This window comes from Trachypithecus francoisi, unplaced genomic scaffold (assembly GCF_009764315.1).
Source record: "Trachypithecus francoisi isolate TF-2019V2 unplaced genomic scaffold, Tfra_2.0 Lachesis_group4, whole genome shotgun sequence".
Taxonomy (NCBI): Eukaryota; Metazoa; Chordata; class Mammalia; order Primates; family Cercopithecidae; genus Trachypithecus; species Trachypithecus francoisi.
The window spans coordinates 109,173,713-109,201,124 of record NW_022681469.1 but is presented as its reverse complement, the minus strand read 5'-3'; the positions used below and the strand labels follow the sequence as shown (position 1 = coordinate 109,201,124).

Here is a 27,412-nt window from a genome sequence, read left to right as displayed (position 1 = left end):
GGGCTCAAATCTCAGCCCTGCCCTTTATCTGTGCAGAAGTAGGAGAGCCAGCAGCAGAGCAGAAAGGGCCTCATCCCACACCCAGGCCTGTGCTGGGCACTCCTCACTGCTGTCCCTATCCCTAGCCCTAACACACACTTGGACCCAGGGCAGAGGTGCTGGCACCAGGGTCCTGAAGGCAAGGCACTAAGGGCAAGGGTGGGGGAGGACGGCCCCGCACAGCTGGGATGGAGGCTGCTCGGCGGCCCATAGGCCTCCAAGTCACTCCCAGAGCAGCCTCCCAGTCCCCTGAAGCCACAGGAGCCAGCTGCAGACAGACACGTCTGGTGTTAGACCCGGCACTGGCTCCCCCGACCCGGGACCTGGTCCCTGGACCTGTGCAGCCTGGAAGAGTCTGGGGAGGGTGGGCAGGAGGGCGCAGGGGCCCAGGCAGGTGGTGCGGGCATGCAGGCCAGGGGCTGGGCTGGGAGGCTGTGGGCCTAGAGCCTGGCTGCTCCCTTGCTGGATGCTGTCACGGGGCATCCCCCCAAGCCCACAGCATCACTAGAACCTTGAGGCCTCGCGCTACCTGGGCTTGCAGGAGGGCCTGGGTCAGCTTCTCAGCCACAGTGGCCCAGGCAGTGGGCGGCTGGGGCAGGGCTGACCTGGGGGCACTCATAGGGAACAGGGAGAACACGGGTCCCATCTGTGTGCTGGGAAGACCCCAGTGCGGTGAGGACAGAGAGGTGGGCAGCTCTAACCCCAACCGGGCCAGCAAATGGGCCCCACGCCAAGCTCCACCCCGCATGCACTAGGACCCTCCCAGACCCTCCCCTGTGAGCGGGTGCTGGGAAAGGCAGGACGAGCATCGCCGGCTACTCGGACTCTTCTGGAATGGGATCCCCCACTCAGCTCCCACGGGGCTCCCACAGTTGAGGCTCTCAGGGCCTTGTTGATCCTTTTAGTGGAGGAGGGAGAGATCGGTCTGCCGGGCCAGTCCCCCACGCAGCCTGACAAGGCTGGATTCACTCAACAGAGTCCAACCCCGTGAGCAGAGGACTCCAGGCCAGGCAGGGCCCAGGGCCGGCACCTGACGGGGAGACCGTGATGGTGGGGGCAGCCAAGCAGGCAGCGTCCCCTGACCCTCGACACCTGCAAGAACTGCTGGCCCAAGGGAGAGCCCGGCCTGGCCTTGATCTCCGCCTCCCAGGACCCTGCTCAACTCTCTGTGCTGCAGGGCTGGGGAGCCAAGGCCAGGGTCCTTGAGGCTCCAGCTGGCCAGAGGGTGACATGGGACACCAGAGAGTACACAGAGAGTTCAGATCGTTTCATTCAAAACCAGCCCAGGCCACGCCCAGTGGGATCCTGCACACGCTGGGCCACGCTGCCCACCGCTCCGCTGCAGGGCTGTGGCCCGGAAGGTGAACGAGGGCTTGGTGGACGGCCCCCCATGCCAGCAGCTGGCTCGGAGCCACCCCAGGGCTCGGGGTATTGTTCCTGGGCCTGCCTGGCCTCGGAGCTTGGCGCCCTCACCTCCTCGGAGAGACCAGCAATGGCGGCGGTTCCTGGGCTTCGCCTTGAGGATCCCCAGGGATGGGACGAGCCGGGGTTTGGAAGGGGGTCGGCTGCCACAGGTTCACATCACGGCCTCCATATGCAGGATCCTCAGGGCCTCAGAGATCTGCGCGCTGGGGTCCATCTGGCCGTACATGCCCACCAGGAAGGCCCGGTGCAGCAGCACAGCCGCGTGCTCTGTAGGGGAGACGGGGTCCTGCACATCACACTGGCCACAAACACCCTGGCCGCAGTGACCAGACCTCGGGACTCTCAAGAGCCAGCTCTCGGGAGACGCGCCTCTGGCCTCCCCGGGGGCTGCCAGGGCCCCGGACAGGGGACCGTCCTCACCTTGGCACAGGAGAGTGTACTCGGGCAGGTTCCTGAGGGCCGTTTGCACCACCTCAAAGTCCTGGCTGCCCAGGCAGTACATGTATGTGGGCAGGAAGTCAGCTGCGATGCTGAAAGAGCCACACACTTCAGTGGGCACCTCCGCCCTGTGCCCACGCCAGACCCCCACCCAACAGGGCGAGCTGAGCCGCCTGGAAGTCTGGTCTGGCCACCAGGTGGGTCAAGCAGTGACCTGGTTTAGTAGGGCCCGGTGGCGGCGGCGGGACAGAGGCCGGCGGTGGTCTCACCTGGGGCTGTTCTGGATGGAGCGCAGGGCCAGGCTGAAGGCCAGGTTGCGGCAAGACTCCTCGGCCGAGCTCATCAGCCGTTGCAGGTTGGTCTGACCAGGGGAAAGGTGGGAGGTGTGTGACCAGGGGATCCAGCCCCCATCGAGGCCCCTTCACCTCTTGGTCTCTTGATGGCCGATGGCAATGGCAGGGACCCCTAGGCTCCTATCCAGAAGGCAGGACGCATGCGCCATCGGCCAGTCACAGCCCAGGGCTGAAGGTGGGCCTGCCCTGGCGGGGGCTCGACTGTGAACGCCTGGGCTGAGGCCCCACCTGAAGCCCGGCCTCAGAGGACTCCCTGGGGCTCAGGGCGGGCACACCCTGTTGGGGGCAGTGGCCCTACTGGGGTTCTCCAAGGGATCAGCTCCTCCCAGCTCTCCCCCAGCCCCATCCAGCTCACCGAGAAGAAGCCCAGGATCTCGGGTCTCCGCCGGGACATCTCGTCTATGTCACTCAGAACCTCCAGCAAATCTAACACAGAGAGAGAGCCAGGCCGGAGCTGAATGGCCCAAGCAGACCTCTGCCCACCCCACCCCGGCCAGCCACGCAGAGGGGCAAGGCCCCGAGCACCACAGGACAGAAAGCACTGGAAAGCATGAGCCCAGTGATGCCCGCAGCAGTGAAGCCGCCAAGCTCCGCAAATGCCCGTCCCTGCCCCTACTCGTGGTCTCCAAGGAAAGAGATTGACCCCTTGCGGCAGCCCCACATCCAGGGTGCTCTTAGCATCAAGTGGCCCCACGGCCCAGCTCCACCTGGGCCACCCAGCCTTGGCGCTTCTCTGAAGGCGGCCACCAGTCCTGCCTACCCGCTGGTCCTGCCCACCTGCCTGACCTCTTCCTGCCACACTCCCACTCCCTCAGGGTGCTCCCCTGCTTTTTGCTGTGTCTGAAGCAGAGCAGCACCCTCCAGCTCCCCTGGGCCCCTGAGTTTCTAAGGCCCTCTCTGGGGGTGCTCCCCAGTGTGAGGACTGGCCCACCCACCCACAGCCCAGCGTGGGCCGTGCTCACGCCCCAGTCAGTGCCGGGATAGCTGCTGGTTGCTACCCGCAGGCACATGGGACCCAGGGTGCCGACCAGGCGCTGACTTCAAGTGAGTGAAGCAGGGCCCGACTCACCCTCCACCGTTTGGCCCCGGGAAAGCCGCTTCATGTAGGGAGCCATCTCGGCCGCGGTCAGAGGAGTGAACAGGGAGATGCTGACCAGGGGCAAGGAGCCGGCTGAGCTCTCCTCTGGAAGACAGTGGCAGGGCTACAGGAAGCGGCAGGACGTGCCACACTGAAGCACCAGGGCCTGCCCTCCCAACAGCACAGCGGCCACTGCCCAGGCTCCCAAGGTGCCAGCACACGGCAGTGCTCCACAAATGGGGTGGAGCCAGGAACCGCCTTTGGATCCGACGCATGCACCTCTGCAAGTCTCTCCCTGCTGGGTTTCTCGCAATGTGGGCCATGACCCACTGGGCACAAGGCAGGATGGCTTGGGACCCGGGCCTGGCACTCTTCCGGCAGCACAGGAGAGACGTGCTGCGGTACCGTGTCATCTCAGGCAAGGAAGGACGGAAGGGAAAAGCCAAGGACAAGACCTGCCAGTAGGACCAGGGAATGCTTCCTGAGGGACACCTGGGACAAGCGCTGGTGGGTGGTGGATGTGCCAGGGGCGGAGGCGATGTGGTGGGGGCGGGGCGATGTGCTGGGGGGTGGAAATGATGTGCCAGGGGCGGGGTGATATGCCGGGGGAGGACGTGATGTGCCAGGCGGGCCGATGTGCCCTGGGTGGAGGTGATGTGCCGGGGTCAGGGCGATATGCCGGGGATGGAGGTGATGTGCCGGGGGCGGGGTGATGTGCCCGGGGGTGGAGGTGATATGCCGGGGGTGGAGGTGATATGCTGGGGATGGAGGTGATGTGCCGGGGTCAGGGCGATATGCCGGGGGTGGAGTGATGTGCCTGGTGTGGAGGTGATGTGCAGGGGGTGGAGGTGATGTGCCGGGGGCGGGGCGATGTGCCCGGGGGTGTTGGTGATATGCCGGGGACGGGGCGATGTGCCGGGGGCGGGGTGATGTGCCGGGGGTGGAGATGATGTGCCGGAGACGGGGCGATGTGCGGGGCGGAAGTGACATGCCGGGGGCGGGGCGACGTGCCTGTGGCGGAAGTGACATGCCGGAGGCGGAGCGATGTGCCCGGGGGTGGAGGTGACATGCCGGAGGCGGGGCGATGTGCCCGGGGGTGGAGGTGACATGGCGGGGTCGGGGCGATGTGCCCGGGGGTGGAGGTGACATGGCGGGGGCGGGGCGATGTGCCCGGGGGTGGAGGTGACATGCCGGGGGCGGGGCGATGTGCCCGGGGGTGGAGGTGATATGCCGGGGGCGGGGCGATGTGCCCGGGGGTGGAGGTGATATGCGGGGGCGGGGCGATGTGCCCGGGGGTGGAGGTGATATGCCGGGGGCGGGGCGATGTGCCCGGGGGTGGAGGTGATATGCCGGGGGCGGGGCGATGTGCCCGGGGCTGGAGGTGATATGCGGGGGCGGGGCGATGTGCCCGGGGGTGGAGGTGATATGCCGGGGGCGGGGCGATGTGCCGGGGGTGTGGGTGGGTGATATGCCGGGGGCGGGGCGATGTGCCGGGGGTGGAGGTGATATGCCGGGGGCGGGGCGATGTGCCCGGGGGTGGAGGTGATATGCCGGGGGCGGGGCGATGTGCCCGGGGGTGGAGGTGATATGGCGGGGGCGGGGCGATGTGCCCGGGGGTGGAGGTGATATGGCGGGGGCGGGGCGCGATGTGCCCGGGGGTGGAGGTGATGGTGATATGGCGGGGGCGGGGCGATGTGCCCGGGGGTGGAGGTGATATGGCGGGGGCGGGGCGATGTGCCCGGGGGTGGAGGTGATATGCCGGGGGCGGGGCGATGTGCCCGGGGGTGGAGGTGATATGCCGGGGGCGGGGCGATGTGCCCGGGGTGGAGGTGATGTGCCAGGTGGGGCGATGTGCCGGACAGGTGTGCTGATGCTCTGTCAGGCACCAGTCAGCACTTTTTCCCGGTGAGGTCGGCCAGGGGCCAGTCAGCAAGGTCCCAGGCTCACAAAGCCCCATCAGGAAGCCTCAGACGGCCCAGGGCTGGCTGTGCGGACTGTTCCGCAGCTGCTTCCAGCAGCCCCTGCCAGCCCCACTCACCCTCGCCCTCTTCGTCCAGGCCTCGGTCGGTCCTGTCATCCCTGCTGGGCAGGCTGAGCCCTGCAAGGAGGGATTTCAGCATCACCAGGTCACTGTTGTCGAAGGACAGGTCGCTAGGGAGAGAAGATGCTTTCACCTGGGAGGAAGACGCTGGCAGGCGGAAGGCTGAGTCAGGGGAGGCCTGGGCGGGGAGGCCATGTGTGCGTGGAACAGGACAGAGAGCTGCAAGGGTGGGTTTGGACAGCTCCGGCGCAGGGTGGGGTGGCCTCTGCCCCCTGGGATGAGCACCACGCTCAGCAGCCCTCTCCGGCCTCAGGAGCCGCAGATCTGACATGACCCAGCCTTCCCGGGAACACCCTCCAGACCCCACTGGCCCCTGGCGGGAGGCCCGAGGCTTCCCTGCAGCCCGTGGCACTCACTGGAGCGGGTCAGCATGCTTCTGCAGGAAGGAAACGGCTGCTGGGGCGTTGTAGGTGATGTACTTATGGATGAACTGCACAAACTTGTTGATGAAGGCAGCCAGGTGGCGGGAGGACTTCCTATAATTCTGCAAAGCAAAAGCGGCACCCTCGAGCTGCTCTGCCCCGCTGGGCCAAAACAGAGCCTGTGCTCCCATCTGCTCCCAGAGCCTCAGGGCACGGACTCCACAGCCAACGAGCCCCCAGCCAATGAGCCCCCTCTGCCAATCACTGTGGCGTCACGGGCCTGAGGGTGGCCAGCGTGGCCTGTCAGGGTGTGAACACAGTCGTCTGGGGCATATGCCCAGATGGATGAGGGGCTTGAGGTGGCACAAGTGACAGGCAGAGAGCAGCATGGAGGGTCTGGGCTGGGCTTCTGCAGGACGTGGGTCCCCCAGGCACACAAGGGGCAGCAGGCAGGGGCTTCCCAGGGTGGGAGCTGGTCCCCAGGGCAGGTGGCCTGGCCTGGGCCCTGGCTGCAGGGGTCCTCCCAGTCCCTCCCCGTGTGGAGGAGGCGGGCCTGGGCCAGGGCAGAGGGAGTGGAAGGGAGCAGGAGGGCGGGCGACCGGAGCACACACCAGCAGCAGGCGGATGAAGGACAGCAGGCAGTCCCACAGCGCCCCCTGGTGCTCGCTGCGGAACACGTGCGGCTGCAGCAGCTCCAGCAGGCCCAGCACATGCAAGAAGCAGCTCAGGTGGTTCTGCTGCCGGAACTCCTGGAAGTTGAGGTGGGTACGGCCGTGTAGGAGCGCTGCAATCATGGGCAGGTGTCTGCAGGCGCAGTGAGGGCCCAGTCAGCGCCGGCCAGCCGGCTCACGTTGCACATGTCCCCAGGAAGGCCCCACTGACTGCCCTGGGAGCCAGACCCTGGGCTGCCCAACCCCGACTCCCACACCACCCCCCGCCCTAGGAGGTGGGGATGACATCGCCCCTCTCTGGGGCCCACCCAGCTCCTCCCACCTGAAGCCCAGCTCAGGGCTCTGACCTCCCTCGGTCAACCTCAGCCCATGCTTTTTGTTTTTTGTGTGAAACGGAGTTTCACTCTTGTTGCCCAGGCTGGAGAGCCGCAGAGCCCTGGTTAAACCAGCGTCTGGTGAGGGCAGCGCTTCTGAGGCAGCACCTGAGGAGCAGTAGTGGGTGCGCCACTGCCAGCTTCCGGCAGGCCATGCTGGCATCCGCCCCTCGGTTCTCCGACGCCCGGGAGTCGCTGGTGTCCGCCAGGAGCGTGATAAAGCGGTGGATGAGTCCGTCCAGCTGCAGGGAGGGGCACTCTGAGGCTGGGGCCGCTGGCTCCCCTCACTTGCCCGCCCACATTCAGCCTGGCCGCCAGCTGTGGCCACGATCCACCGCATGGCATTCCATGAGCAGAGGAACTGGCTCCTTAAGGCTTCCATGAGCACCTCGGGAGGGCGGGCAGGCCACAGCCAGCCTCTGGGAAAACCCCACACAGAATAAAACCAAAGTGGCCGGGCGCGGTGGCTCAAGCCTGTAATCCCAGCACTTTAGGAGGCCGAGACGGGCGGATCACGAGGTCAGGAGATCGAGACCATCCTGGCTAACACGGTGAAACCCCGTCTCTACTAAAAATACAAAAAAAACTAGCCGGGCGAGGTGGCGGGCGCCTGTAGTCCCAGCTACTCGGGAGGCTGAGGCAGGAGAATGGCGTAAACCCGGGAGGCGGAGCTTGCAGTGAGCTGAGATCTGGCCACTGCACTCCAGTGCGGGCGACAGAGCGAGACTCCGCCTCAAAAAAAAAAAAAAAAAGAATAAAACCAAAGCTCAACACCAAATGATACAAAGCAGGAAACAAGCCAAAACTGCACATCGGCCAGGCAGGTGCGGTGGCTCATGCGCGTCATCCCAGCACTCTGTGAGGCCGAGGCAGGAAGATCACCAGGGCCCACGAGTTCAACACCAGCCTGGGCAGCATGGTTAGACCCTGTCTCTATTTTTAACAATACAAAAAGATGGCCGGGCGCGGTAGCTCAAGCCTGTAATCCCAGCACTTTGGGAGGCCGAGATGGGCGGATCACGAGGTCAGGAGATCGACACCATCCTGGCTAACACAGGGAAACCCTGTCTCTACTAAAAAATACAAAAAAACTAGCCAGGTGTGGTGGCGGGCGCCTGTAGTCCCAGCTACTCGGGAGGCTGAGGCAGGAGAATGGCGTGAACCTGGGAGGCGGAGCTTGCAGTGAGCTGAGATCCGGCCACTGCACTCCAGCCTGGGCGACAGAGAGAGACTCCCGTCTCAAAAAAAAAAATTAACTGGGTGTGGTGGCACATGCCTGTGGTCCCAGCTACTCGGGAGGCTGAGGTGGGAGGATCACTTGAGCACAGGAGGTTGAGGCTGTAGTGAGCTATGATAGTGCCGCTGCACTCCAGCCTCGGCAACAGACACCCTGCCTCAAAAACTCCCCACAAAACTGCACATCAAGTATGATTTCAATGTATGAAACAACTTATAAGTGAAAAAAATCACAAGCAGAAATGATTAGAAAAAGTCAGCTGCCCTCTGTGGTACCAGAAGACAGGCTGCGGGTTCCAGCCAGCGGCGGGGAAGCGGACACGAGAGGCCCAGCCCCGCCCCCAGGGTCACTGAAGAGGAGCAGATGCAGCCGTCCACCAAGACCCATGCACGAGTCCCCAGCAGCTGTCACTGCCCCAAACTGAACGTGACTCCACGTCCACCAGCAGGTGAACAGATAAACCAACGGTCGATCCACACAATGGCAGGCCGCTCAGCGCCCATGACACCACGACTCTGCAGACTCTGCTGGATGGCGCCCCGCGAGCAAAGCGCCTGCAGGTCCCCTTGGTATAAGATTCAGTGCAGACAAACCCACGGGGCCACCCGGCAGCGCAGACCGGGAAGGGACAAGAGGTGAAGCCGGTGATGGCCACAGAAACTGGAGCCTCCGCCCTCCCTCCCTGCCCGGCCAGGGCACCTGGGACGGCGCAAGGAGCGGCAGAGTGGTGCCCTCACCTTGCAGATGCTGCTGCTGGCAGCTCCTTCGCTGTGCAGCAGGACCTCAGGCACGGGCACCCGCAGCTCCGGCCGCTGTAGATAGAGCTGCAGGAGGAGGTCTCGGCAGCGCCTGCCCAGCACACTGGAAGAGATGGAGCAGGGCTCACCAGGCAGACGGGGCGCCAGTGACAGGGGTGGGAGGACGGGACCAGGCGTGATGGGGAACCACCCAGGGCTGGGCTTCGACCCCCTCCATGGGGCTCACTCCCAGGCAGCATCCAGGGCCAAGGGGCCTGAGCACCTGTCTCCCCACTGCTGGATGCAGCCTGACAGGTGCTCCGTCACCTTCCTGACGCTCTCATCGTCCCCACGGCAGCAGCTGAGCAGCAGGGGCAGCCGGGCCTGGATGAGGCTGCAGGCGGCCGTGTCCCCGTCCTGGCTCCGCATCTCTGCCTCGGCCAGGATCAGCTCCACCAGGCTGATGAGCTCTGGGCCCTGCACCCGCAGCACTAGCTCCTCCCGCCGCTTCTGTAACAGGCGTCTGTGTCAGTCCCGGAGCGCCACGCCCTCTCCTGGATGGGCCACCCTCCCAAGACCTGCCTGCGGGGTGCGCTGGTCTCGCCCCTGCCAGATGCGAGGAACGTGGATGCAGGCCCAGAGGAAGTCCAGAGAGGCGGAGGGGTCGAACCTGTGGGGAGGCATGGGTTCCACTGAGCATGAGGTGTCTCGTCTCAGCACAGGAGATACCAGTCAGAGCCGGCGCTGGGAGAGTTCTGGCGAAGGCCAGTGTGCACGCAGCCCGGGTCAGGGACGGGGAGGCGCCCACCTCTGCTCCCGGCTCTTGCCCAGCAGGACTCGGATGCACTGGTGCAGCGTGGGCCAGCTGGACTGATGCGTGAAGAGGGTCAGGAGGTAGGGGCGGAACGAGGGTACCTGGGCCTGACCTTTGCCCTGGGGAGGGAGAAAGCAGCCCAGATGGCCTCACCTGGGCCAATGGCAGGCTCCGCTGAGGTCAGCAGATGGTTTCTCCAGTGCGCCGCTCAGAGAGCCGAGGCCTGGGGTGCTGCCAGCGACACCGGCCCCGTCATGTGGTGCTGGAGGGCCCCTCCTGGTGGCCGTGCAGCATCTCCCCACCTCTTCCCACGGGAGCCATGCCGCAGAGCGGAGGTGCCCGGGGCTCTGTGCAGCCTCTCTGGTGAGGCCATCCCTCCCCTGCGGGGGACCTGGGGAGCCCAGCACCTGCCCTCCCTTCTCCTGGCCACAGCCCCATTCCCTTTGGGAAGACGGAGGCCCCTACACGATCTACAGGGTTTGGCGGGGCCAACCCTACCCCATCCACCCACCCCGTCCCCACATCTGGCTGGTCCACAGGTGACGGTGACCCTGGCCTGGATTCTGCTGGGGCCAGTGGGGGACCCTGCCCTTCCTCTGGGTTGCTACAGGACACGGCCTGAGAGCAGGGGGGCTATTGGGGCCCCTACAAGGCTCGCCCAGGCCAAGGCTGCTGCACTGCAGGTCAGGAAGAGCCCTTGACCCCGAGTGGGTCCCCGTGCTGAAGCTGGGTGCCACCCACCTTCCTCCGGGAGAAAAGCAGCCTGTGCTGCAGGTCGGGGCAGCTGCTGACCACCTCGGGGTCCAGCATCTCCAGCCAGTCCACCAGGAGGCCTGATGAGGGCCCCAGCCGCACGGCCTCCAGGCTGCAGGGAGAAGGTGGCTCAGGGAGGAGCTGGTGCCGCCTGCCCCCCCGCCCCAGCCGTGTGCACACCCCAGCTCACCTGCCACCATCCGCATCCGGCTTCCCCGCAGCCAGGGGCTCCTCCTCCTGCAGCAGCAGGGAGCTCACCACCACCACGGGCTTACAGCCCGGAAACGGGGAGGCGGCGTCCGCAGTGGCAGAGAAGAGCGCAGTCAGCAGCTCCTCCAGGTAGGGGGACCTCACCTCCATCAGCCCCTGGAGAACTGTGCAAGGGACAGAAGAACATGTGGGTCACGCCCAAGTCAGGGGGGCTGCTCAGTGGGTGTGGGCTAGCCAGGGTAGGATGTGGGGTGAGCGTGTGTGGAACACAACGGGAGAGCCCAGCCAAGGCCAGAGAGTGCAGCTGGGGCCGGGGCTCACTTTGCTGGGTGCAGCAGTGATGGGGGGGCCACCCAAGGAGGAAGCTCCAACTCATTCTCAAGAGGCCCCGCCCTGGGCCATCTGAGAGGGGACCTCTGTGGGCACTTTCTGAGGACAGTGCTGAGCAGCCACTGTCCGTCCCCCACTAGGCAGCAAGAAGCAGCCTCAGGCTTGGGTCTTCCCAGGGCCCCAGCGGCCCAAGGGGACTGGGCCAGGAAGGTACCTTTGCTGATCAGCTCAGGCTCCACACTGCACTGCTCCCCAGACCTCAGGGTGGCAACGATGGCACGGACTGTGGAGCTGACCACCTCCAGGTCCTGACGGAAGGCCAGGGCATCGGCCAGGCGCAGGAGCCCCCCTCGTACTGCGGGAGGTCTGTGTGAGTGCCCTGTGGCTCCGCCCTCACCCCTATTGGTATGCCCCGTCCAGGGAGGCCCCACGGTAGAAGAGCTCCCCTGGATCCATGCGGGCACCCCCCCAAGCCACTCTCCGGGCCTCGGGGTGCCAGGCAGCTTGGCCACTCTGTGTGAGCCCCCATCCAGTGCCCCCCAGCTGTCTGCCAGTCTGGCGCGGTTCTCACCGTCGCTGAGCCTGTGCCCGGCCGAGGCCTGGCCGGCGAGCATCCTGAGCTGTGCCCGCAGGGGCCCGCCCTCCACGCCAGGGCTGTCCAACCACTGCAGCATCTGCAGGAGCACCTTCAGGAAGAGTGAGGAGAAGCCGGTGTCCTGCGGCACACAGCGCTGCGGGGACAAAGTGGCATGTGGCTACCCTGGCAGATGACACACGGGGACCCGGCACCCAAGGCCCACACTGGGGCCGTGAGGCTGCTGACACCTGCCGCGACTGGCACTTGGGGCCCGAGCCAACCTCATCCCACCTCCTGCCTGAAACGGTGCCTCCCCTGCACAGGCCCAGATGACCTCGCAGAGACCCTTTCAAAACCCCCCAGTTGGTGAGGGCTCCCATGCGGTTCAAGGGAAAAAATAAACAGACACACAAGTAAAACACAGTCCCAGGCACCAGCAGATGGGGAGAGCAAGGCAGGGGTGCCAAGCCTGGGTGGTGGGGCACGAACAGGCGGACGCTGCACTGCCCCACCTCCCGTCCTGGGGGAACGTTCACTGAAGAAAGGGGACCCCGCTGCTGCTCCCTGGGCCACTGTCCTTTTTTACTTAGAAACCGAGACCCAAGACCCACAGAGGAGCAGTCACAAGACACCCAGGCCGTCCTGCGGGAGGCAGAGCCCTCACTGCCTTCCTCCCTCCTCCCACCCGAGGCCCACACCCGGGCACCTGGTACTGGCAGAGCTGGCGCATCAGCGGGCAGGCCAGGAAGTGGCTGCGGTGCATGGACATCACCAGGGCGCCGCCGTGTGGGGAGCTGAGCAGGGTGGCGAGGGCCTGCAGGACACGCACCGTGATGCCCGGCACCTCAGGGTTGCCCTGGATAACGCGGGCCAGCTCCTGGCCCAGGGCCTGCTGCAGCGCGAGGGCCACGGGGCGGGGACTGGAGCTCTGCCACCGAGGGTCCGGGCTGAGCGGGAAGATCTGGAACAGGGCAGGCCGGTGTCAGGAGGAAGTGGAGGAGGAGGAGCACAGCGGAGAGGCTAAGTGCCCAGTGGGTGCAGCTCCGTGCCAGAACCACGTCCCATCATCTCCTTGTTCATTTGTGGCCCCCACCTTGTGGCCTGAGGGGCCCAGGGCCCTTGAGACCTGTGATGGGGAGCAGTGAGGGACCCCAACACCCAGGAGCTGGTATCCAGAACCTGCCCAGGGCCCACCAGGCTCTCCATCAGGAGGTGGTGAGCCCTGCAGGATCCCTGGCTCCAACAGCCAGACCTCGGGTGAGACCTGCAACTTTGGCTTCTGCATATATCAAACTGGATGCCCCGCGCAGAGGGGTGTGCAAGGATGGCAGAGAGGGTGCAGGGTGGCCCCCTTCCCTAATGTTGGCCTAAGCCCCCATCTGAGAGCATGGGGGTGTTACATGAAAGCAATGTGCCAGGGTCAGGCAGTCACGCGTGTAAAGGCCGCTGTGTGTGCGAGGCGGCAGGGGAGGCTGTACACAGGAAAGAGGGGCTGCAGTGGAGACCCATGCGCAGCAGCATCGCTACCTGGAGGAACATGCCAGCCAGGTCGTCCTCAGGGCCCAGTACCCGGAGCTGGGTCCCCGCCCGAATCCGGCCCTGGCCTGTGGGCTGCTCCGGGCTGCTCTTTGGTTTGGGTGCCTCTGTGCTGTCTGCAGAGACAGGAGAACCGTCAGCGGCTGGACACTTCCTGACTGGCTTCCAGCGGTGGAAACTGTGCAAGCCATGGCCAGCCCTGCCTGGGGACTGTTACCCAGGAGGAAGAGCTCAGACCTGGGCTTCGTGCTCCCTAAAGACCCCAGGTCTCGCTCAGGACCACAGGGATCTCAGACTCAACGAGTACCCACATGCTGGCCAGAGGCAAACGCTGACCAAAGACCGGCCGAGAGCCTCTGTGGGGGCCCCTCTCAGGTGACATCAGCAAGTGTGCACTGCACTGTGTGGTTATGCAGGTCACGTCTCCCTCCCTCCCCAGGCTGGGTCTCTGTGTGGGCCCTGTACCTCGGCGGGGCGGCAGGGAGGCCGTGAGCAGGGAGTGGAAAGTCTGCCCTCCGGAGGCGCCTCGCTCATGCTGGACCTCCACCAGGTGGGCCATGTAATCTGCAAACAGCAGCAGGGTCACGCCTAGGCGCGGCCAGGGGTCAGGGGCAGGTCCTCCCCTCTCCACAGACACCAGAGTTAGGGACACCCCTACGGTCTCCGCTTCCCAAGGACTTCAGAAGCTGGGCAGGCTCAGTGAGCATTGAGGCCCCCACAGTCCCTCCAACCTCAAAACAGGCCTGATAGGGTGCCTGGCCCCAGGGTTGGGGCAGGCCCAGGCCTCGGCTCCCTTCTGCCTGTGCCAGCCTCACTGGCCCACAGCTCTAAGCCTGGCCTCGAGTGCCACCCACACCCAGCCGACCTCAGATCACCCACCCGCTCACACCCAGGCCCCAGAAGCCCGGCCGGGCTGGGCCGCTCCGTCCGCAGGTCCCCGCGTCTTACTTTTGTCCATGATGTTCTGTTCCAGCGTCTGGGGGTCGTGGGCCACTGCCTGGTCCAGGAACTGCAGGAGTTTGCTCATGCTGGACACAGGGATGCCAAAGGACTGCACGAACAGCAGCAGCTGCTGCGGCTCCAGGTCCTGCAGGGCTGAGAGGGCACGCGCTCCGTAACGCCACCTGAGACCCGGGCAACAGGCACTCGGGACCCCACCGAGACCTGCCTGTGTGCAGCGACCCCACCCACCCGAGACCCTGGGCCACATGGGCTCAGTGACCCCAGCCAAGACCCGCGGCGGTACACACTCGGCAGCCCCACCCGAGACCTGGGGCCGCACAACGGGACAGCAGTTCAGGACCGCCTTGCGCCCTGGATGGCAGCTGTGTGGGCCCCATCCCCGGGGGTGGGTGGACGCTCCAGAGGGCCTATGGTGGCACGGCGCAGTATACCTCCCGAACTGCACACAGACCGCCGTGACTATCTCCTCTCAATGCTCAGGACGGCGCTCTTACCCTGAAGCCATCGACGGCTCCCGCGGGCACACAACAGCCTAGACCCTTGGCAGTCAGGGGCTTCCTGAACCAGCCCCACTTACTCACCAAGCTGCCCCCCATGTCTCCTCACTGTGACCAGGCACCAGCCCTACTGACCTACATGGGCCCAGGCCCCACCCTCATCCCTTGCTGGCGTCCCCAGCTGCAGCTCCAACCCCCAAATCCTTCAGGGACCAACCCAGAGGCCCCACCACTTTCCCTCCTCCCCTCCAACCCTAGACCACTTTCTCTTCTTTCCGTCCAGGCCCCGTTTCTCACTCTAGGCCCCTGAGCCTGACAGTAAGACCCTCCCAGACGGGGCCAGCACAGGCTGCCCCAGGTCTCCTCCCAGGGTCCAGCACAGCCTGCTGTGGCCAGGACATATGATCTACAGGATCCCCTGAGGCCACCCGGCCAGTCTTCTCCTCTGCCATGGCCAGAGACCGTCCAGGCCCACGAGGAGCAGGTGAGGGGCCTGGGACCCCCCGAGTCAGCAGGCCCCATCCGAGCCCAGCCTGGGCCGTACCAGCATCCACCAGGCCAAGCACCTCAGAGCGGAGGAGCAGGCGAGGGGCCCAGGACCCGAGTCAGCAGCCCGCCCCCTGACCCCGGACTGGGCCGTACTGGCGTCCACCAGGCAGAGCACCTCAGAACAGAGGAGCAGGTGAGAGGTCTGGGACCTCTGAGCCAGCGGTCTGCCTCCCAGCCCAGCCTGGGCCATACTGGCGTCCATGAGGTGGAGCACTCAGAGCCGAGGAGCAGGCGAGGGGCCCGGGACCCCCAATCAGCAGCCCCCACCACTCAAGCCCAGCCTGGGCCGTACCGGCGTCCACCAGGCGGAGCACCTCAGAACGGATCATGCGCAGCTTCAGCCAGTCCGGAAGCAGCAGCGCCTCCTCCGACGTGTCCACCAGGAAGGCGGTGGGCAGCGGCTTCTCCTCCGGAAACCAGATGTCCAGCAGTGCCTGGAACTCGCTGTCGTCGGCTTCAGGAAGGACAACGGGTGAGCAGCCTTCAGACCCGCCGGGAGCCCAGCCCCAAGCACAGCTGGTGCCAAGGCTAGAAGCACCTCCTCTCCCAAGGGGGAGACTGAGGCTTGGGGGGAGCACGGGGCTCCCATGCTAGAGTACTTGCTATGCACGGATGCTTTGCGTAGGTGCATGCATTTGATCCTCACAGACACTGCAGGATGGCAAGCGGTATCACCACCATTTTGTCTTGGCCAAGGGGACATGTGCATGTCCCTGTCCGGCCCTTGCCCTTGAGGCTTTGCTTGGATGAACCAGGTCCCATCCAGCTCTCTGGCTCCACAAAGCCAATGAGAAACCCCACAGACCCAGGGCCACATGGGGCCAGCTTCCCCTGCTGCCCTTCCCAAGGGTGACACCTGTGACTGCATCTGCCTCCCAACAGGGCTCACCTCCCTGGCACAGCCCACCCACATCCACCCGACCTCTGACAAGGGAGTTCACCACCCTGGCACAGCCCGCTCACGTCCACCCAAACCCCAGCAAGGGGGTTCCGCCCCCTTCTCCCACTGGCAGACACAATGGGGTGAACGTGGGAGCAGTTCCTGGTGTCAGCCAAGAACAAAGCAGAAGGCTGTGGCCACAGAGGGCATGGCTGGGTGGGCGCCGGATTCCAAACACTGCGCTGGCTGGAGCGTCCTCAGGGTCACATGTCCAGGCCCTGGGGAGAGGACCTGCTTGCCTGGCAGCCTGATGTCACACCTCCACACAGTGAAACCCTGAGTTTGCCGCCTCCCAGGCACCGCAGGCCTACACGGATAGGCTGGGGCAGTGAGGACTCTGACCGCAGGCTGCACCAGGTCCTCCAGCTCAGGGCTCTCCAGGCTGGGAGGTCGCACCACGCGGGGATCTCCCACGTGTCCAGCAAGTGCTCAGAGACGCGCGGGACGGACTGCAGCCTCCTCTTTAGGAGAGAAGCTAGGACACAGGGTGAAAGGGCCGGAGGGCTTCCTGCCCAGAAGCAAGGCAAGGACATGGAAGCCGCTAGGTGTGGTCAGGGCCATGGCCCGCCTGGCACGAAGGTGCCCTCCCAGTGCCCGTGGTGGCTCACCTCGCGGCGGACCCAGCGTCAGCAGGATGACCATGGCGTGGACCACGAGGATGTGCATGGTGGCCGTCTCCCCGCTGCTCCAGCGCAGGAAGACCTGGTCCTGAGACTCTGACTGTGGGAAACGAGGTGGAGTCAGGGCCGTGAGGTTCGGGGACCCTGGGCCAGCACCAAGGGCACCAAGCACGCTGCGCGGCCTCACCCAGCTGTAGACCTCCTCGCCCTCCTTGCTCTGCCGCATGCGCCTCACGTAGCGTGAGAAGATGGACAGCAGAGCGCTCAGCACGGCGTCCGACGCAGCACTTGGGGAGAGCTTGGAGAAGAGGTGGGACATGATGGTGGAGCGCTCCACGACCAGCCGGGCCACGTCCTGGTGTGTGGACAGGGTGGTGTCAGAGGCTCCAAGACAGCTCGGCTCTCTGGCCAGCTGGGGCGGCCTTATCACAGGCACGTCCTCACTGGGATCTTAAGCAGGGCCCACGGCATCAGCACTGCCAACCCTCACTCTGCCACAGGCTGCCGGGGAGACGACCAGAGCTGGGTCGGACTCTCCAGGCGGGAGGGAGGACACGACTCTCACGGCCAAGGACAATGACCAGGCCCTGAAGGCAGACGCTGCTGCCCTCTGCCCGGCAGCCACCATCTGTTCACCCATCGCTCATTCCCCAAGGACTCGGGCCATGAACTTTCACTAGGTCACAGCGCAGGCTGGGGACAGAGGACAGCAGTGCAAAGTTGGAAGAAGCCCAGCGGAGAAGGACAGCACCCAGGAGAGAAGACAGGAGTCAGCGCCACACATGTGAGCCAGAGATGCTGAGGACAGCGGGCGGGTGCCCAGCGACCTGGGCCCACAGCCCAAACCCTCCTGGTGTGGGGAAGAGGGCTGATGGCTCAGATTCCACCCTGCTGTGAACAAGGCACCTCATCCCTGTGGCTTCGCACCCTCAGGGACTAGGGAGAAAGGCTCCAGGGAGTGAGTGGTGACTAAGTAAGGGACACAGGTGGCCACAGGGTCACAGAGGCCCCAGCACAGCAGCCGTGACAGCCCTCCCACCCTCAATGCTTCCCTGAGGTCCAAGAAGCCGCCAGCCCAGGGCACTGTACCACTGGCCCCATACCCTCCCCAGGGTAGGGTCTCTGTGCTGCCCCGTCCCCTCCCCAGGGCCACACTGCTGACTGGCTCTGCTGCCTCACCAGGGCCAGGTCGCTGTGCTGGGCCTGCTCCTCCACAGGTGTGTGCTGGGACAGGTAGATCAGGTAGGCGCTGATGGTCTGGGGGTCGGTCTCCATATGGATTGCCTGGAGGGGAGGGTGGTCTGAGCAGCACCGGGGCAGGGCTGTGGCCCTCTCATCCCCACCCACCGCGGCCCTGGTTAGCGCCCTCACCTGCTGCAGGGCCAGGGCTGTGGTGCTCCTGACGCTGTCGAAGAGAGGCAGGCGGGGCAGGTCCCGCAGCAGCCACTGGTAGCCCTGCAGCACATCTGTGTCCCCCGCATCCTCCTCCATGGGGGGTTCCTTCTCCTCCCCGTCCCGCAGGCTGCCCTCCGAAAGCACCAGTGACAAACCCTGTGGCAGACACGTGTGAGCAGGGCCGGCTTCAGCAACGTGGGCAGGGTCTCACCCTGGCCCCGGGAGCACACTGTGGTGCCCTCAGAGCCCTGAGGAGAATGTGGCGCTTGCTTCCCAGGGGAGAGGCCGCAGGTAAAAGGGAAAAATGAGACTGAGCTCTTTCTGTTAAACACTTCTGTTCAAGTTCGTGAAGCCACTCTGGACCCTCCCGTCCCCAGCAGGAAAGGAACACCAGGCAGGTGGCGGGGTCCGCCTTCACGTTTCACCAGCGTATCCCTCCTACGCGGGCAAGGAACTTAAAAATACAGTCGGGGTGAACTGAACACTCATTTTATTTTTACTTTCACTTTTTAAGACAGGGTCTCATTCTGTCACCCAGGCTGGAGTGCAGTGGTGTGATCACAGCTCATTGCAGCCTCAACCTCCTGGGCTCAAGTGATTCTCCCATCTTAGCCTCCCAAGTGGCTGGGACCACGGGTGCATGCCGCCACACCCAGGTAATTTTTTTCATCTTTTATTTTTGGTAGAGATGGGTCTCACTGTGTTGCCCAGCCTGGTCTCAAACTCCTGGACTCAAGGCTGCTCGCACCTTGGCCTCCCAAAGTGCTGGGCTGACCAGAGCAAGCCACTGTGCCAGGCCCACTCATATCACTTCTTTATTTTTCACGGATTTATTTTTTTGAGATGGAGTTTAACTCCTGTTGCCCAGGCTGGAGTGCAATGGCATGATTTTGGCTCACGCAACCTCCACCTCCCGGGTACAAGCGAGTCTCCTGCCTCAGCCTCCAGGGTAGCTAGGATTACAGGCGCGCACCACCACGCCCAGCTAATGTTGTATTTTTAGTAGAGACGGGGTTTCACCATGTTGGCCAGGCTGGTCTCAAACTCCTGACCTCAGGCAATCCGCCCGCCTTGGCCTCCCAAAGTGCTGGGATTATAGGCATGAGCCACCGCGCCTGGTCCCCAGCCTACTCATTTTAAACATGAAGAGCATGCGCAGGAAGACCCGCCCACCACCTCACCTTCATGGCCAGCACACGGGAGGCCACCTGGGAGGAGCCGAGGCGCCGCAGGAAGTAGTCCAGCACCTCACACGTTGTCTGCTCATCAGCCTTCGGGCCCAACAGCAGGTCCTGCAGGCGGCCCAGCAGCTGCCGCTGCTTCTGCTGCCTCTGCGGGGAGGAGGATGCTCTCAGGTGTGCAAGTGACAGGCCAGGCAGATGGGATGTGGGGTGTGGGGCGGGTAGGCTCAGGGATGGGCGGCCTGACAGGGGTGCAGTTGGCAGGCCAGGCAGGCAGGGGGTAGGTGGGCCGACGGGTGGGCGGCCCTGACAGGAGTGCGGGTTGAGAGGCGGGTGGGCTGAGGGGTGGGCAGCCCTGACCTGCCGCTTCTTGGCCTTCTGCTCCTTGCTCTCGCCCTCGTCGTCCTCCTCCCCAGAGGCAGCATCGTCCACAGCATCGTGCAGCAGGAACTCACACAGACACTGCACGGGCAGCACGTCCAGGGAGCCCTCGCTGGACTGTACCAGGTCCGCCAGCCAGGGCATGGACTGCGAGGAGGCCTGGGCAGGTGATAGCAGCCCCCGCTCAGCGCCTTCTGGGCCCAACACCTGCCACCAGCCCCCCGGGCGACCTTGGAGCCAGAAAGGGTGACACACAGCAGCCAGCTCATGGGCCCGGCATCCAGGTGTGTCCTGCCCGCTTCTGGCCACCAAGGCCTCTGGAAGGTTCCGGGCCTCCCGAGACCGCCATCTCTACCTCCTGGAGCCTTGGAGCTCACCTGCCGCTGGATGATGTGGAGGAGGAAGTCGGGGTTTCGGCTGCGGCACAGGAGGTGACCGAGGCGGAGGGACTGGTTGAGGCTTTTCACTTGATCCAGGATGTGAGGGGGAGGCCTCCGAGGGGGCCCCCTGAGGGTGACAGAGGACATGATGCGTCAGCACGCCCTGAGCAGATCACCCCCAGAACGGCCCCCCCATCCCTGCTTCGAGGGGCAGCCGACAGCCCGAGACAGGCGACCCGTCCTGACCTGGGATGTCCCCAAGGCCTGGCCCCACAGCAGTAAGCCAGGGACATGGGGACGGGGCCCCACAGGCCTTTTAGGGTCTGCCGCAGTGCAGTCGCCTCCACCTGCTCCTTCAGCCTCTGTCCCACCCACACCAACCACCCACAGGTCCTGACGGCAGGTGTGGGGCAGGGCTGTGCGGGCTGCATACTGGGGGTCCAGGCTGGTGAGCTGCGACAGGAGGAGGCTGCTGCTCTCAGTGATGGTCTGCTTGGTAGATGCGGCTGCCAGGTGCCCCTCGAAGGCCAGGATCTCCTGCTTCTCCCGCTGGGCAGTTTGCAGCTCACGGTTCATCATCTCCGTCCGGGTCTCCTCATCCGTCAGGGTGCACGGCGGGTAGGAGTAGTTGCTAGGGCCAGAGAGGGGAGCGTGTCACCCTGTCCCCCACGAAGGGCTCACTCCCAGCGGACCACGCTCGGGGTCAAGGAGGGTCAAAACCCCTATGACCACTGCTGCCTGCTGCACAGGAGTCAGGAGCACAGGGCGCCCGGGAGCATCCGCAGAGCTGTCGAGCACGGCGAGAAGCCACGGCGCTGCCCAGAGGTGCGGTCCAGCCACTGCCTTGTCCTCCACAGGCAGCATGCCGCCCTTACCACAGCCAAGGCCGCAGCATCAGAACCTGGCCTCCTCCCGGGCCGCCTCCCCATCCACGCCACCCACGCCGGGAGCACAGCCCAGTATGACAGCCATGCAGGCTCCGCCCACCCATCCAGGGACTGACCTGCAGGGCAGGGACTCTCTGCCTACAGAGGCAACGTGGCTTTGGCGTGTTCCAAAACCCAACTCCCCATGGCTGCTCTAATCTGAGCTCTGACCCCAAGGCCCCAAAGTCAGTCTGCTCCTTCAGAGGTGGGGGAAGCAGCTGTGCCTCCCACCTCAGGACACACACGCCCACTCCCCACAACGCACAGGCAGGCACACGGCCGGTCCCCCCAAAACCACAGGCAGACAAACGCCCGGTCACCCCAAAACCACGGGCAGACACACTCCCAGTCCCCACAAAACCACAGGCAGACACACGCCCACTCCCCACAGCACAACAGCCACACACACACCTGATCCAGATGCCATAGACAGACACACACCTGGTCCCCACGATACCTGCTCCCCGCCCCGGGCTCCCCAAGAGGACGAGGACTCACTTCAGGCCCTGCTCCCCGCCCCGGGCCCACCGAGGGGACGTGCAGACTCACTTGGTCATCACCATCTCCATGAGCATCTTCAGGGTTGGGTACTCCTCCCACGCAGCCAGGCCTAGGGAACCGGAGGGTGTGGGGCTGGCCAGGCTCCCCTGGGCACCAGGCGTGTGACCCTGCCCTCTCCCAGCTCCTCCTCTCATCCCCAGCTGGGTTCATCCCAAGTCCCAACAGACAAACTGCCCCAAAAGAAGGACCAGCAGGGCCATGCGTGTGCACGCGGGGGCGAGCAGGGGCTCACCGATGTTCTCCGGGTTGAATGCCGCAACGACCAGCAGGAGGGGCCAGGCCTTCCAGTAGAGGGTGGAGATGGCGAGGTTCGGAGGCTGGTACCTGGAAGGCAGGGGCGCCCCGACTCAGGTCCAGCACACCAAGCTCAGCGCCAAGGATCGGCCCGGCCAGGCCAGGCAGCAAAGCTGGGGGCAGGGACGGTGCTGGCTCCCAGCTCCTCCTGGGACTGCCCTCCAGTGACACCTGTCCAAGCACGTGCGTGAGCCTGGCTCTGGGCTCCCTGTCCAGGCCCGACTCCAGCTCTGTCCTTACCTTTCTATGTCTTTGTTTCTCATCTATAAAATGGGAGCAGTGGTGGATACATAATACATGCTCATTAAGTGTCAGGGATTCTTATCTTCTACATGAGATGACAAACACCACCCCAGGAACCACTGAGATGGAATTGTAACGATACAATCACATTAAAGCACGGGCCCCTCAGGTGAGGAAACAATCCTAACTATGAGACAGATGTGAATTGAGACACTGCCTGGAGCCACATGCAGAGGCTGCCCAGAGGGAAAGACCACACCAGAAAGCAGAGTGGGCAGCAGCTGCCGAAGGAGAGAGAGGCAGGAGAACCTCAACCGCGGCAGGAGAACCCCGACCATGGCAGGAGAACCCCGACCGTGGCATCAGAGAGCACGCGAGGCTGGGTGCAGCATGGGATTCCGAGGTGCATCCGACCACAACTCCACAACGCTGCTGAAACGGTGTCAGCTCTGGATAATGGGAAACCCCTGAAAGGCTGTCAGCTCTGGATAAACAAAAACCCCCGAAACAGTGTCAGCTCTGGATAAAGGGACACCCGACAGGGTGTGGGCTCTGGATAAAGGGACACCTCTGAAAGGGTGTCAGCTCCGGATAAGGGGAAACCTGCCCAGGTGCACAGATCGCAGGGTGTGGCCTCACTGACATGGAGGGGCTCCCCAGACTGACCCACCATTCTACACTGTCTCAAAATCCCAGTCAGCTGTTTTGCAGAAATTGACAAGCTCACTCTGAAATTCACATGGAAATGCAAGGACCCAGAACAGCCAAAACAATCCTGGGAAAGAACAAAGTTGGAAAAGGCACTTCCCAATTTTAAAACTCAGCCCTCATAGAGGATGGACACATACACCGACAGAACGGACGTGCAGACGGACAGAGCAGAGCTGAGTCGAGAGGTCAACCCGCTCGCCTACACGCAAAAAAGAGTCCAGAGGTCAACCTTCATACTCAGGTGCAGACTGCCAAGAGCGCGCCAAGACAGCCTAAGGCGCAGGAACAGCCCTCTCAACAACAATGCTGCGACAACTAGAATCAACACCAACAGAATGAAGCAGGGCCCCGCTAAACCACACATCAAGCAGATGACAGGCTCCAGAGACAGGGAGCGCCAAACTATAAGATTCCTAGGAGAAAACGGAAGGCTTTGGGAGCGTGGCGCAGCCCCAGCATCCTAGGTACAACATCAAAGCACACACAGCGGCAGCAGCATGAAGGTGATTGGGCCTCCCCAAAGGTGAGCCCTGTGCTGCCCGTGTGGGTCTACAGAATGGAAGTGAGGGTCCAGGAACAACCCACATGGGTGTGACTTCCGACACAGAGCCAAGAGAGCCTCATTAGGGAAAAACAGGCTTTCAACAGCGGTGCCAGGACAGCTGGATGTCCGCACACAGAGGAATGAAGCCGGACCCCAGCCTCACACCCTAAAAACTAAATCACAATGGCTCAAAGACCTGAATGTAAGAGCTGGGGTGATAAAACCCTTGACAGAAAACACAGAATTAAATCTCCATTATGCTGAACTAGGCGATGGTTTTTTAGATATGACACAGAAGCACAGAAACCAAAGAAAAATAGATAAAACTGGATTTGCTCAAAATTGAAAACTTCTGGCTAGGCGCAGTGGTTCATCACACCTGGAACCCCAACACTTTAGGAGGTCAAGGTAGGAGGACTGCTTGAGCCCAGGGGTTTGAAAACAGCCCGGGCAATAAAGTGAGGCCCCATCTCTGCAGACACTAAAATTAGCTGGACATGGTAGCATGTGCCTATAGTCCCAGCTACGTAGGAGGCCAAGGTGGGAGGATCACTTGAGCCAGGGAGGTTGAAGCTGCAGCGAACCGTGACTGCACCACTGCACTCCAGCCTGGGTGACAGAGCAAGACTCCGTTCCCCACAAAAAATGGAAAATGCAAACCGAAACCACCGTGAGATACCGTCTCAACCCGGCAGGACGGCTCTGCTGAGAAACAGCCATGAGTGCGAGCGAGGATGGGATGGAGACGGGGAACCATCGTGTAGCACTGGCGGTGATGCAAGTGGGAACTCAAGGTGGGGGCAGCCACTGGGGAGGGTCTGACAGAGCCTCAGTTAAACACCTGGCCCAGCAACCCCACTCCCAGCCACCTGCTCAAGAGAACTGAAGACACGTCCACACAGGCTTGTCCACACACGCTCACGGCAGCACCGTTTGTGAGCACAGGAGTGGGAGCAGCAGACGTGGTCTGTCCACACAGGGGGGCACCCTCAGCCACAAGGAGGACTTTGATACTGCCTCACGCTACAGCACAGGCGACCCTGGGAACAGCACACCTGGGGAAGGAAGCTGGTCACAGGAGACCACGCACGGTAGGACGCCGTTTACAGAAAACGCCCAAGGGCCACTCTACAGAGATGACAGCAGGTGAGCGGCTGCTGTGGGCTGCGGTGGGAGGAATGAGGAGTGACGGCTGGTGGGAATGGGGTTCTTTTAGGGGGACCAAAGAAGGTTCTACAATTAAATTATAATGAAGGTTGTACAACCTGTGAACATCCTGAAAACATGGAATTGCACACTTTAGATGACACGTATGTGAATTCTCTCTCCATAAAGTCGTGAAACATAGAGCATAAACTCATTGTTGTGTGAAAAATAATACACACACGTTAAACACAGGAGAAAAAAGTATGACTGAGCTGGAGACACGGAGAAAGATAACGGGGAAACGGCCCACTCAAACCCAGGTAATGGTGAGACTTGGGCCCAGGCAGTCAAGGCCCGTAGTGGCCTCACTGGTCTCTGGGAACAGGTCACGAGCGGACCTGTGAGGTCAGCAGGGTGCGGGCTTGCCCAGGAGGGAGCGGGGAGCGGGGCAAGGGCTTACCCGGGAGGGAGTGGGGAGTGGGGCGCTGGTTTAACCGGGGTTACCAGGGAGAAAGTGCGGCACAGGTTTGCCCAGGAGGGAGTGGGGAGCAGAGTACAAGCGGGAGTGGGGAACGGGGCGCAGGGTGCGAGTTTATCCCGGGCAGGAGTCGGGGGGATGGAGCAGGCTTATCCCGGCGGCGGGAGTGGGGGGCAGGGAGGAGGCTTACCCCAGCAGCCGGAGTGGGGAGCGGGGCGCGGGCTTACCCGGGAGGGAGTGGGGAGCGGGGCGCGGGCTTACCCGGGCGGGAGCTGGATATTTTCGGGGTGATGGTAGGTGCACAGGTTCAGAACGGCGTCGATCAGCTGGGTCCTCCCCACCTTCAGCACCTCCACATCTAGGACCAAGAGCCACACACGGGTTCTGGGGCTGCTCACAGACCATCAGGCACAGGCAGCGAGGGGACAGGCCCTGCTTGGGTGGCATCGGGGTGGGGTGGGGCGCAGGCCTGAGCAGGGGAGCTGTGGAAAACACGGCTTCTCACTGGGACACGAGGCACACCTTGCTCTGGGCCACACCCGGGCTGTGTCTAGAGAGCAGGCAGGGTTGCCAAGGGAGGGTAGGGAGGTGAGGACGGGGGCATGGCCGGCAGGGTGGGCACCCACAAGCCCCCAGGGGAGAGCCAGGCGAGGTGCGAGCTGGATTTAAAATCACTCTAACAGCCTCCTAAAGAAGATGATGTGCTAGTTCCAGGAAAAATTCCAAAAAACGGAGCAGTGACTGCATCACTGCCAAAGACACGCACTTCTGAATTCGTAACAGACAGATGCAGAGAAGGCAGGTCCCCAGGCCTCCCGGGGACCCAGGACCCAGCTGAAGCGCAGCTTTGCAGAGTGCTCCAGAGGTGTGTGCCAGCGCCGGGGTTTCTGCAGGGACGAGGGGAGCAGAGCCCAGCACAGGGGCCATCCCCTGGAGAAGCCATACCATCCGCCTGCACGGCCGCCGCCCGCTTCACCAGGTGGTCGGCGAGCTCCATGGCGTCTGCGGGCCCGAGTGGGAGCTCCCGGGACAGCCCGATGACCAGGATGCGCATCAGCGTGTCCTCCAGGATGGGCACCTCGGAGCACAGGCGCAGGAAGAAGCTGCGGGGGCGTGAAGAGGCATGACTCGCTGCGGGCTACCCACACCTGCTGGACCTGAGGGGCGAGGTCAGGCCAGCCTTTCCCTCAGAGCCCACGGGCTGGCGGCAGAGGGCTGCTGCTGCCTCCCACGAGCCTGTCCCTTCCAACCTGAGCCTCCCTTTGCAGGACAGGAGCCCCGGCTCTAAGTCTCGCCTGGGCAGAGGGAGAGAAGGGGAGGCTACCCCCACCCCAAGGCCTTTGGGGCTACACACAGTCACTGGTTCCTACGGCCACCACATGGGAGGCTCTGCTGCCCCACAGAGGCCAAGATGTTTCTTGCCGTCAAGGAGCTGAGAGCCAGGTGGCAGAGATGACCCCTCCACTAGAGGGGAAAGCCGCAGTGAAGGTGAGCAGAGCGCCCAAGGCACGAGGTGGGCACAGGGTGAACCAGCAGCAGCCCCAGCCGGGGGTGGAGGGGAGCGTAGGCCAAGAACCCGCAGGGTCACCCACGGGACTTGAAGGGGGACAGAGTTGTGAGGCCAGCTGGCTGGGGAAGGACAGCGTGCAGCTGTCTGGACAAAAGCAGGGGCAGACAGTGCATTTGGGACCACGTAGAGGGTGGAGTGCCTGTGGACGCCCTGGGAAGTGTCTGGAAGGCGGGAGTTTGGGGGAGGCTGTGGCTGGGGCTTAGAGTCACGTGGACACAGGCGGCGGCTGAATCCCTGCAGTGGTGCAGGAACGCCAGCATGGGAGTGAGAGAAGGCACCCAGGGTTGTGGAGGAGGGACAGGATGGTGACGTGACCTTGAGAACAGCAGCCCAACTCCCACTGGCCCTTCCTGCTGCAGCCAGTCAGGCACCCCCCCGCCCTGCCCAGCCCAGCGCCCAGGAGCCCAGGAGGCAGTGCACTCACTTGCGGTCACTCTCTGGTGGCCAGTTGTCCCACTTGTAGTAGGTCTCCGGTTGCTCTGTGAACAGCACCTTGTGCAGGCTGGGCAGGCAGAGAAGGGCCCTCAGTCACAACGTGGGTGCTCAGGGACCAGCCCTGTTAGTTCCAGGGAAGGGACCCCCACTCCCGCATGCCCAAGCACTCAGAGGCGGGGCTGCTTGATGCCAAGTTCAGCACCTCCTCACGGCACCACCAAAGAGCCCAGGGACCACTCACGGGGATGCGGGGCTGGACAGCGACCGGCCGTCCTTTCCAAAATCGTTGCAGAGAAATGCAGGCTCGAGCCTGACAGCCCCACCCCAACCAAGGCAGAGGCCCCACGGGAGGCTCTAATGTACACAGGGTGACATGCCTGCCGCCTGACGGCTGCTGCTGTCCAGAGAGGGGACAGGCTCCCGTGTGGGGCCCTGGCTTGTCCCGGCTCAGGAGGGTATGGGGCAGGGGCTGTGCGGGCCCTGGCTTGTCCCGGCTCAGGGGGGTATGGGGCAGGGGCTGTGTGGGGCCCTGGCTTGTTCCGGCTCAGTGGGATGTGTGGCAG

General features: G+C 63.7%; 1 protein-coding gene across 3 annotated transcripts in view; it reads right to left on the bottom strand.

The window, feature by feature from the left end:
* Window positions 1-1,291: 1,291 nt before the first annotated feature.
* INTS1 (integrator complex subunit 1) overlaps window positions 1,292-27,412 on the bottom strand; it is a 35,247-nt gene continuing 9,126 nt past the window's right edge. Inside the window, exons 14-48 of one of the 3 annotated variants that reach the window (XR_004433258.1) lie at window positions 26,839-26,916; window positions 25,790-25,947; window positions 25,106-25,202; window positions 21,661-21,752; window positions 21,417-21,477; window positions 20,375-20,572; window positions 19,939-20,068; window positions 19,541-19,720; window positions 19,181-19,330; window positions 17,976-18,155; window positions 17,784-17,888; window positions 16,792-16,959; window positions 16,593-16,704; window positions 15,337-15,498; window positions 13,984-14,130; window positions 13,501-13,599; window positions 13,027-13,151; window positions 12,206-12,460; window positions 11,494-11,653; window positions 11,137-11,277; window positions 10,573-10,756; window positions 10,371-10,494; window positions 9,624-9,748; window positions 9,398-9,485; window positions 9,099-9,325; window positions 8,816-8,939; window positions 6,950-7,083; window positions 6,408-6,600; window positions 5,791-5,918; window positions 5,372-5,484; window positions 3,325-3,457; window positions 2,611-2,681; window positions 2,172-2,263; window positions 1,885-1,994; window positions 1,292-1,731 (exon numbers count right to left, since the gene is read on the bottom strand). Coding sequence is in view for 1 of the 3 variants with exons in the window: in XM_033194523.1 (XP_033050414.1) it covers window positions 1,616-1,731; window positions 1,885-1,994; window positions 2,172-2,263; window positions 2,611-2,681; window positions 3,325-3,438; window positions 5,372-5,484; window positions 5,791-5,918; window positions 6,408-6,600; window positions 6,950-7,083; window positions 8,816-8,939; window positions 9,099-9,325; window positions 9,398-9,485; window positions 9,624-9,748; window positions 10,371-10,494; window positions 10,573-10,756; window positions 11,137-11,277; window positions 11,494-11,653; window positions 12,206-12,460; window positions 13,027-13,151; window positions 13,501-13,599; window positions 13,984-14,130; window positions 15,337-15,498; window positions 16,593-16,704; window positions 16,792-16,959; window positions 17,784-17,888; window positions 17,976-18,155; window positions 19,181-19,330; window positions 19,541-19,720; window positions 19,939-20,068; window positions 20,375-20,572; window positions 21,417-21,477; window positions 21,661-21,752; window positions 25,106-25,202; window positions 25,790-25,947; window positions 26,839-26,916 (4,741 nt within the window). In the remaining 2 variants the exon portion in view is untranslated. Of the gene's footprint in view, window positions 1,732-1,884; window positions 1,995-2,171; window positions 2,264-2,610; window positions 2,682-3,324; window positions 3,458-5,371; window positions 5,485-5,790; window positions 5,919-6,407; window positions 6,601-6,949; window positions 7,084-8,815; window positions 8,940-9,098; window positions 9,326-9,397; window positions 9,486-9,623; window positions 9,749-10,370; window positions 10,495-10,572; window positions 10,757-11,136; window positions 11,278-11,493; window positions 11,654-12,205; window positions 12,461-13,026; window positions 13,152-13,500; window positions 13,600-13,983; window positions 14,131-15,336; window positions 15,499-16,592; window positions 16,705-16,791; window positions 16,960-17,783; window positions 17,889-17,975; window positions 18,156-19,180; window positions 19,331-19,540; window positions 19,721-19,938; window positions 20,069-20,374; window positions 20,573-21,416; window positions 21,478-21,660; window positions 21,753-25,105; window positions 25,203-25,789; window positions 25,948-26,838; window positions 26,917-27,412 lie in introns of those variants that run through there. The other 2 variants (XM_033194523.1, XR_004433259.1) reach the window with 2 other exon arrangements.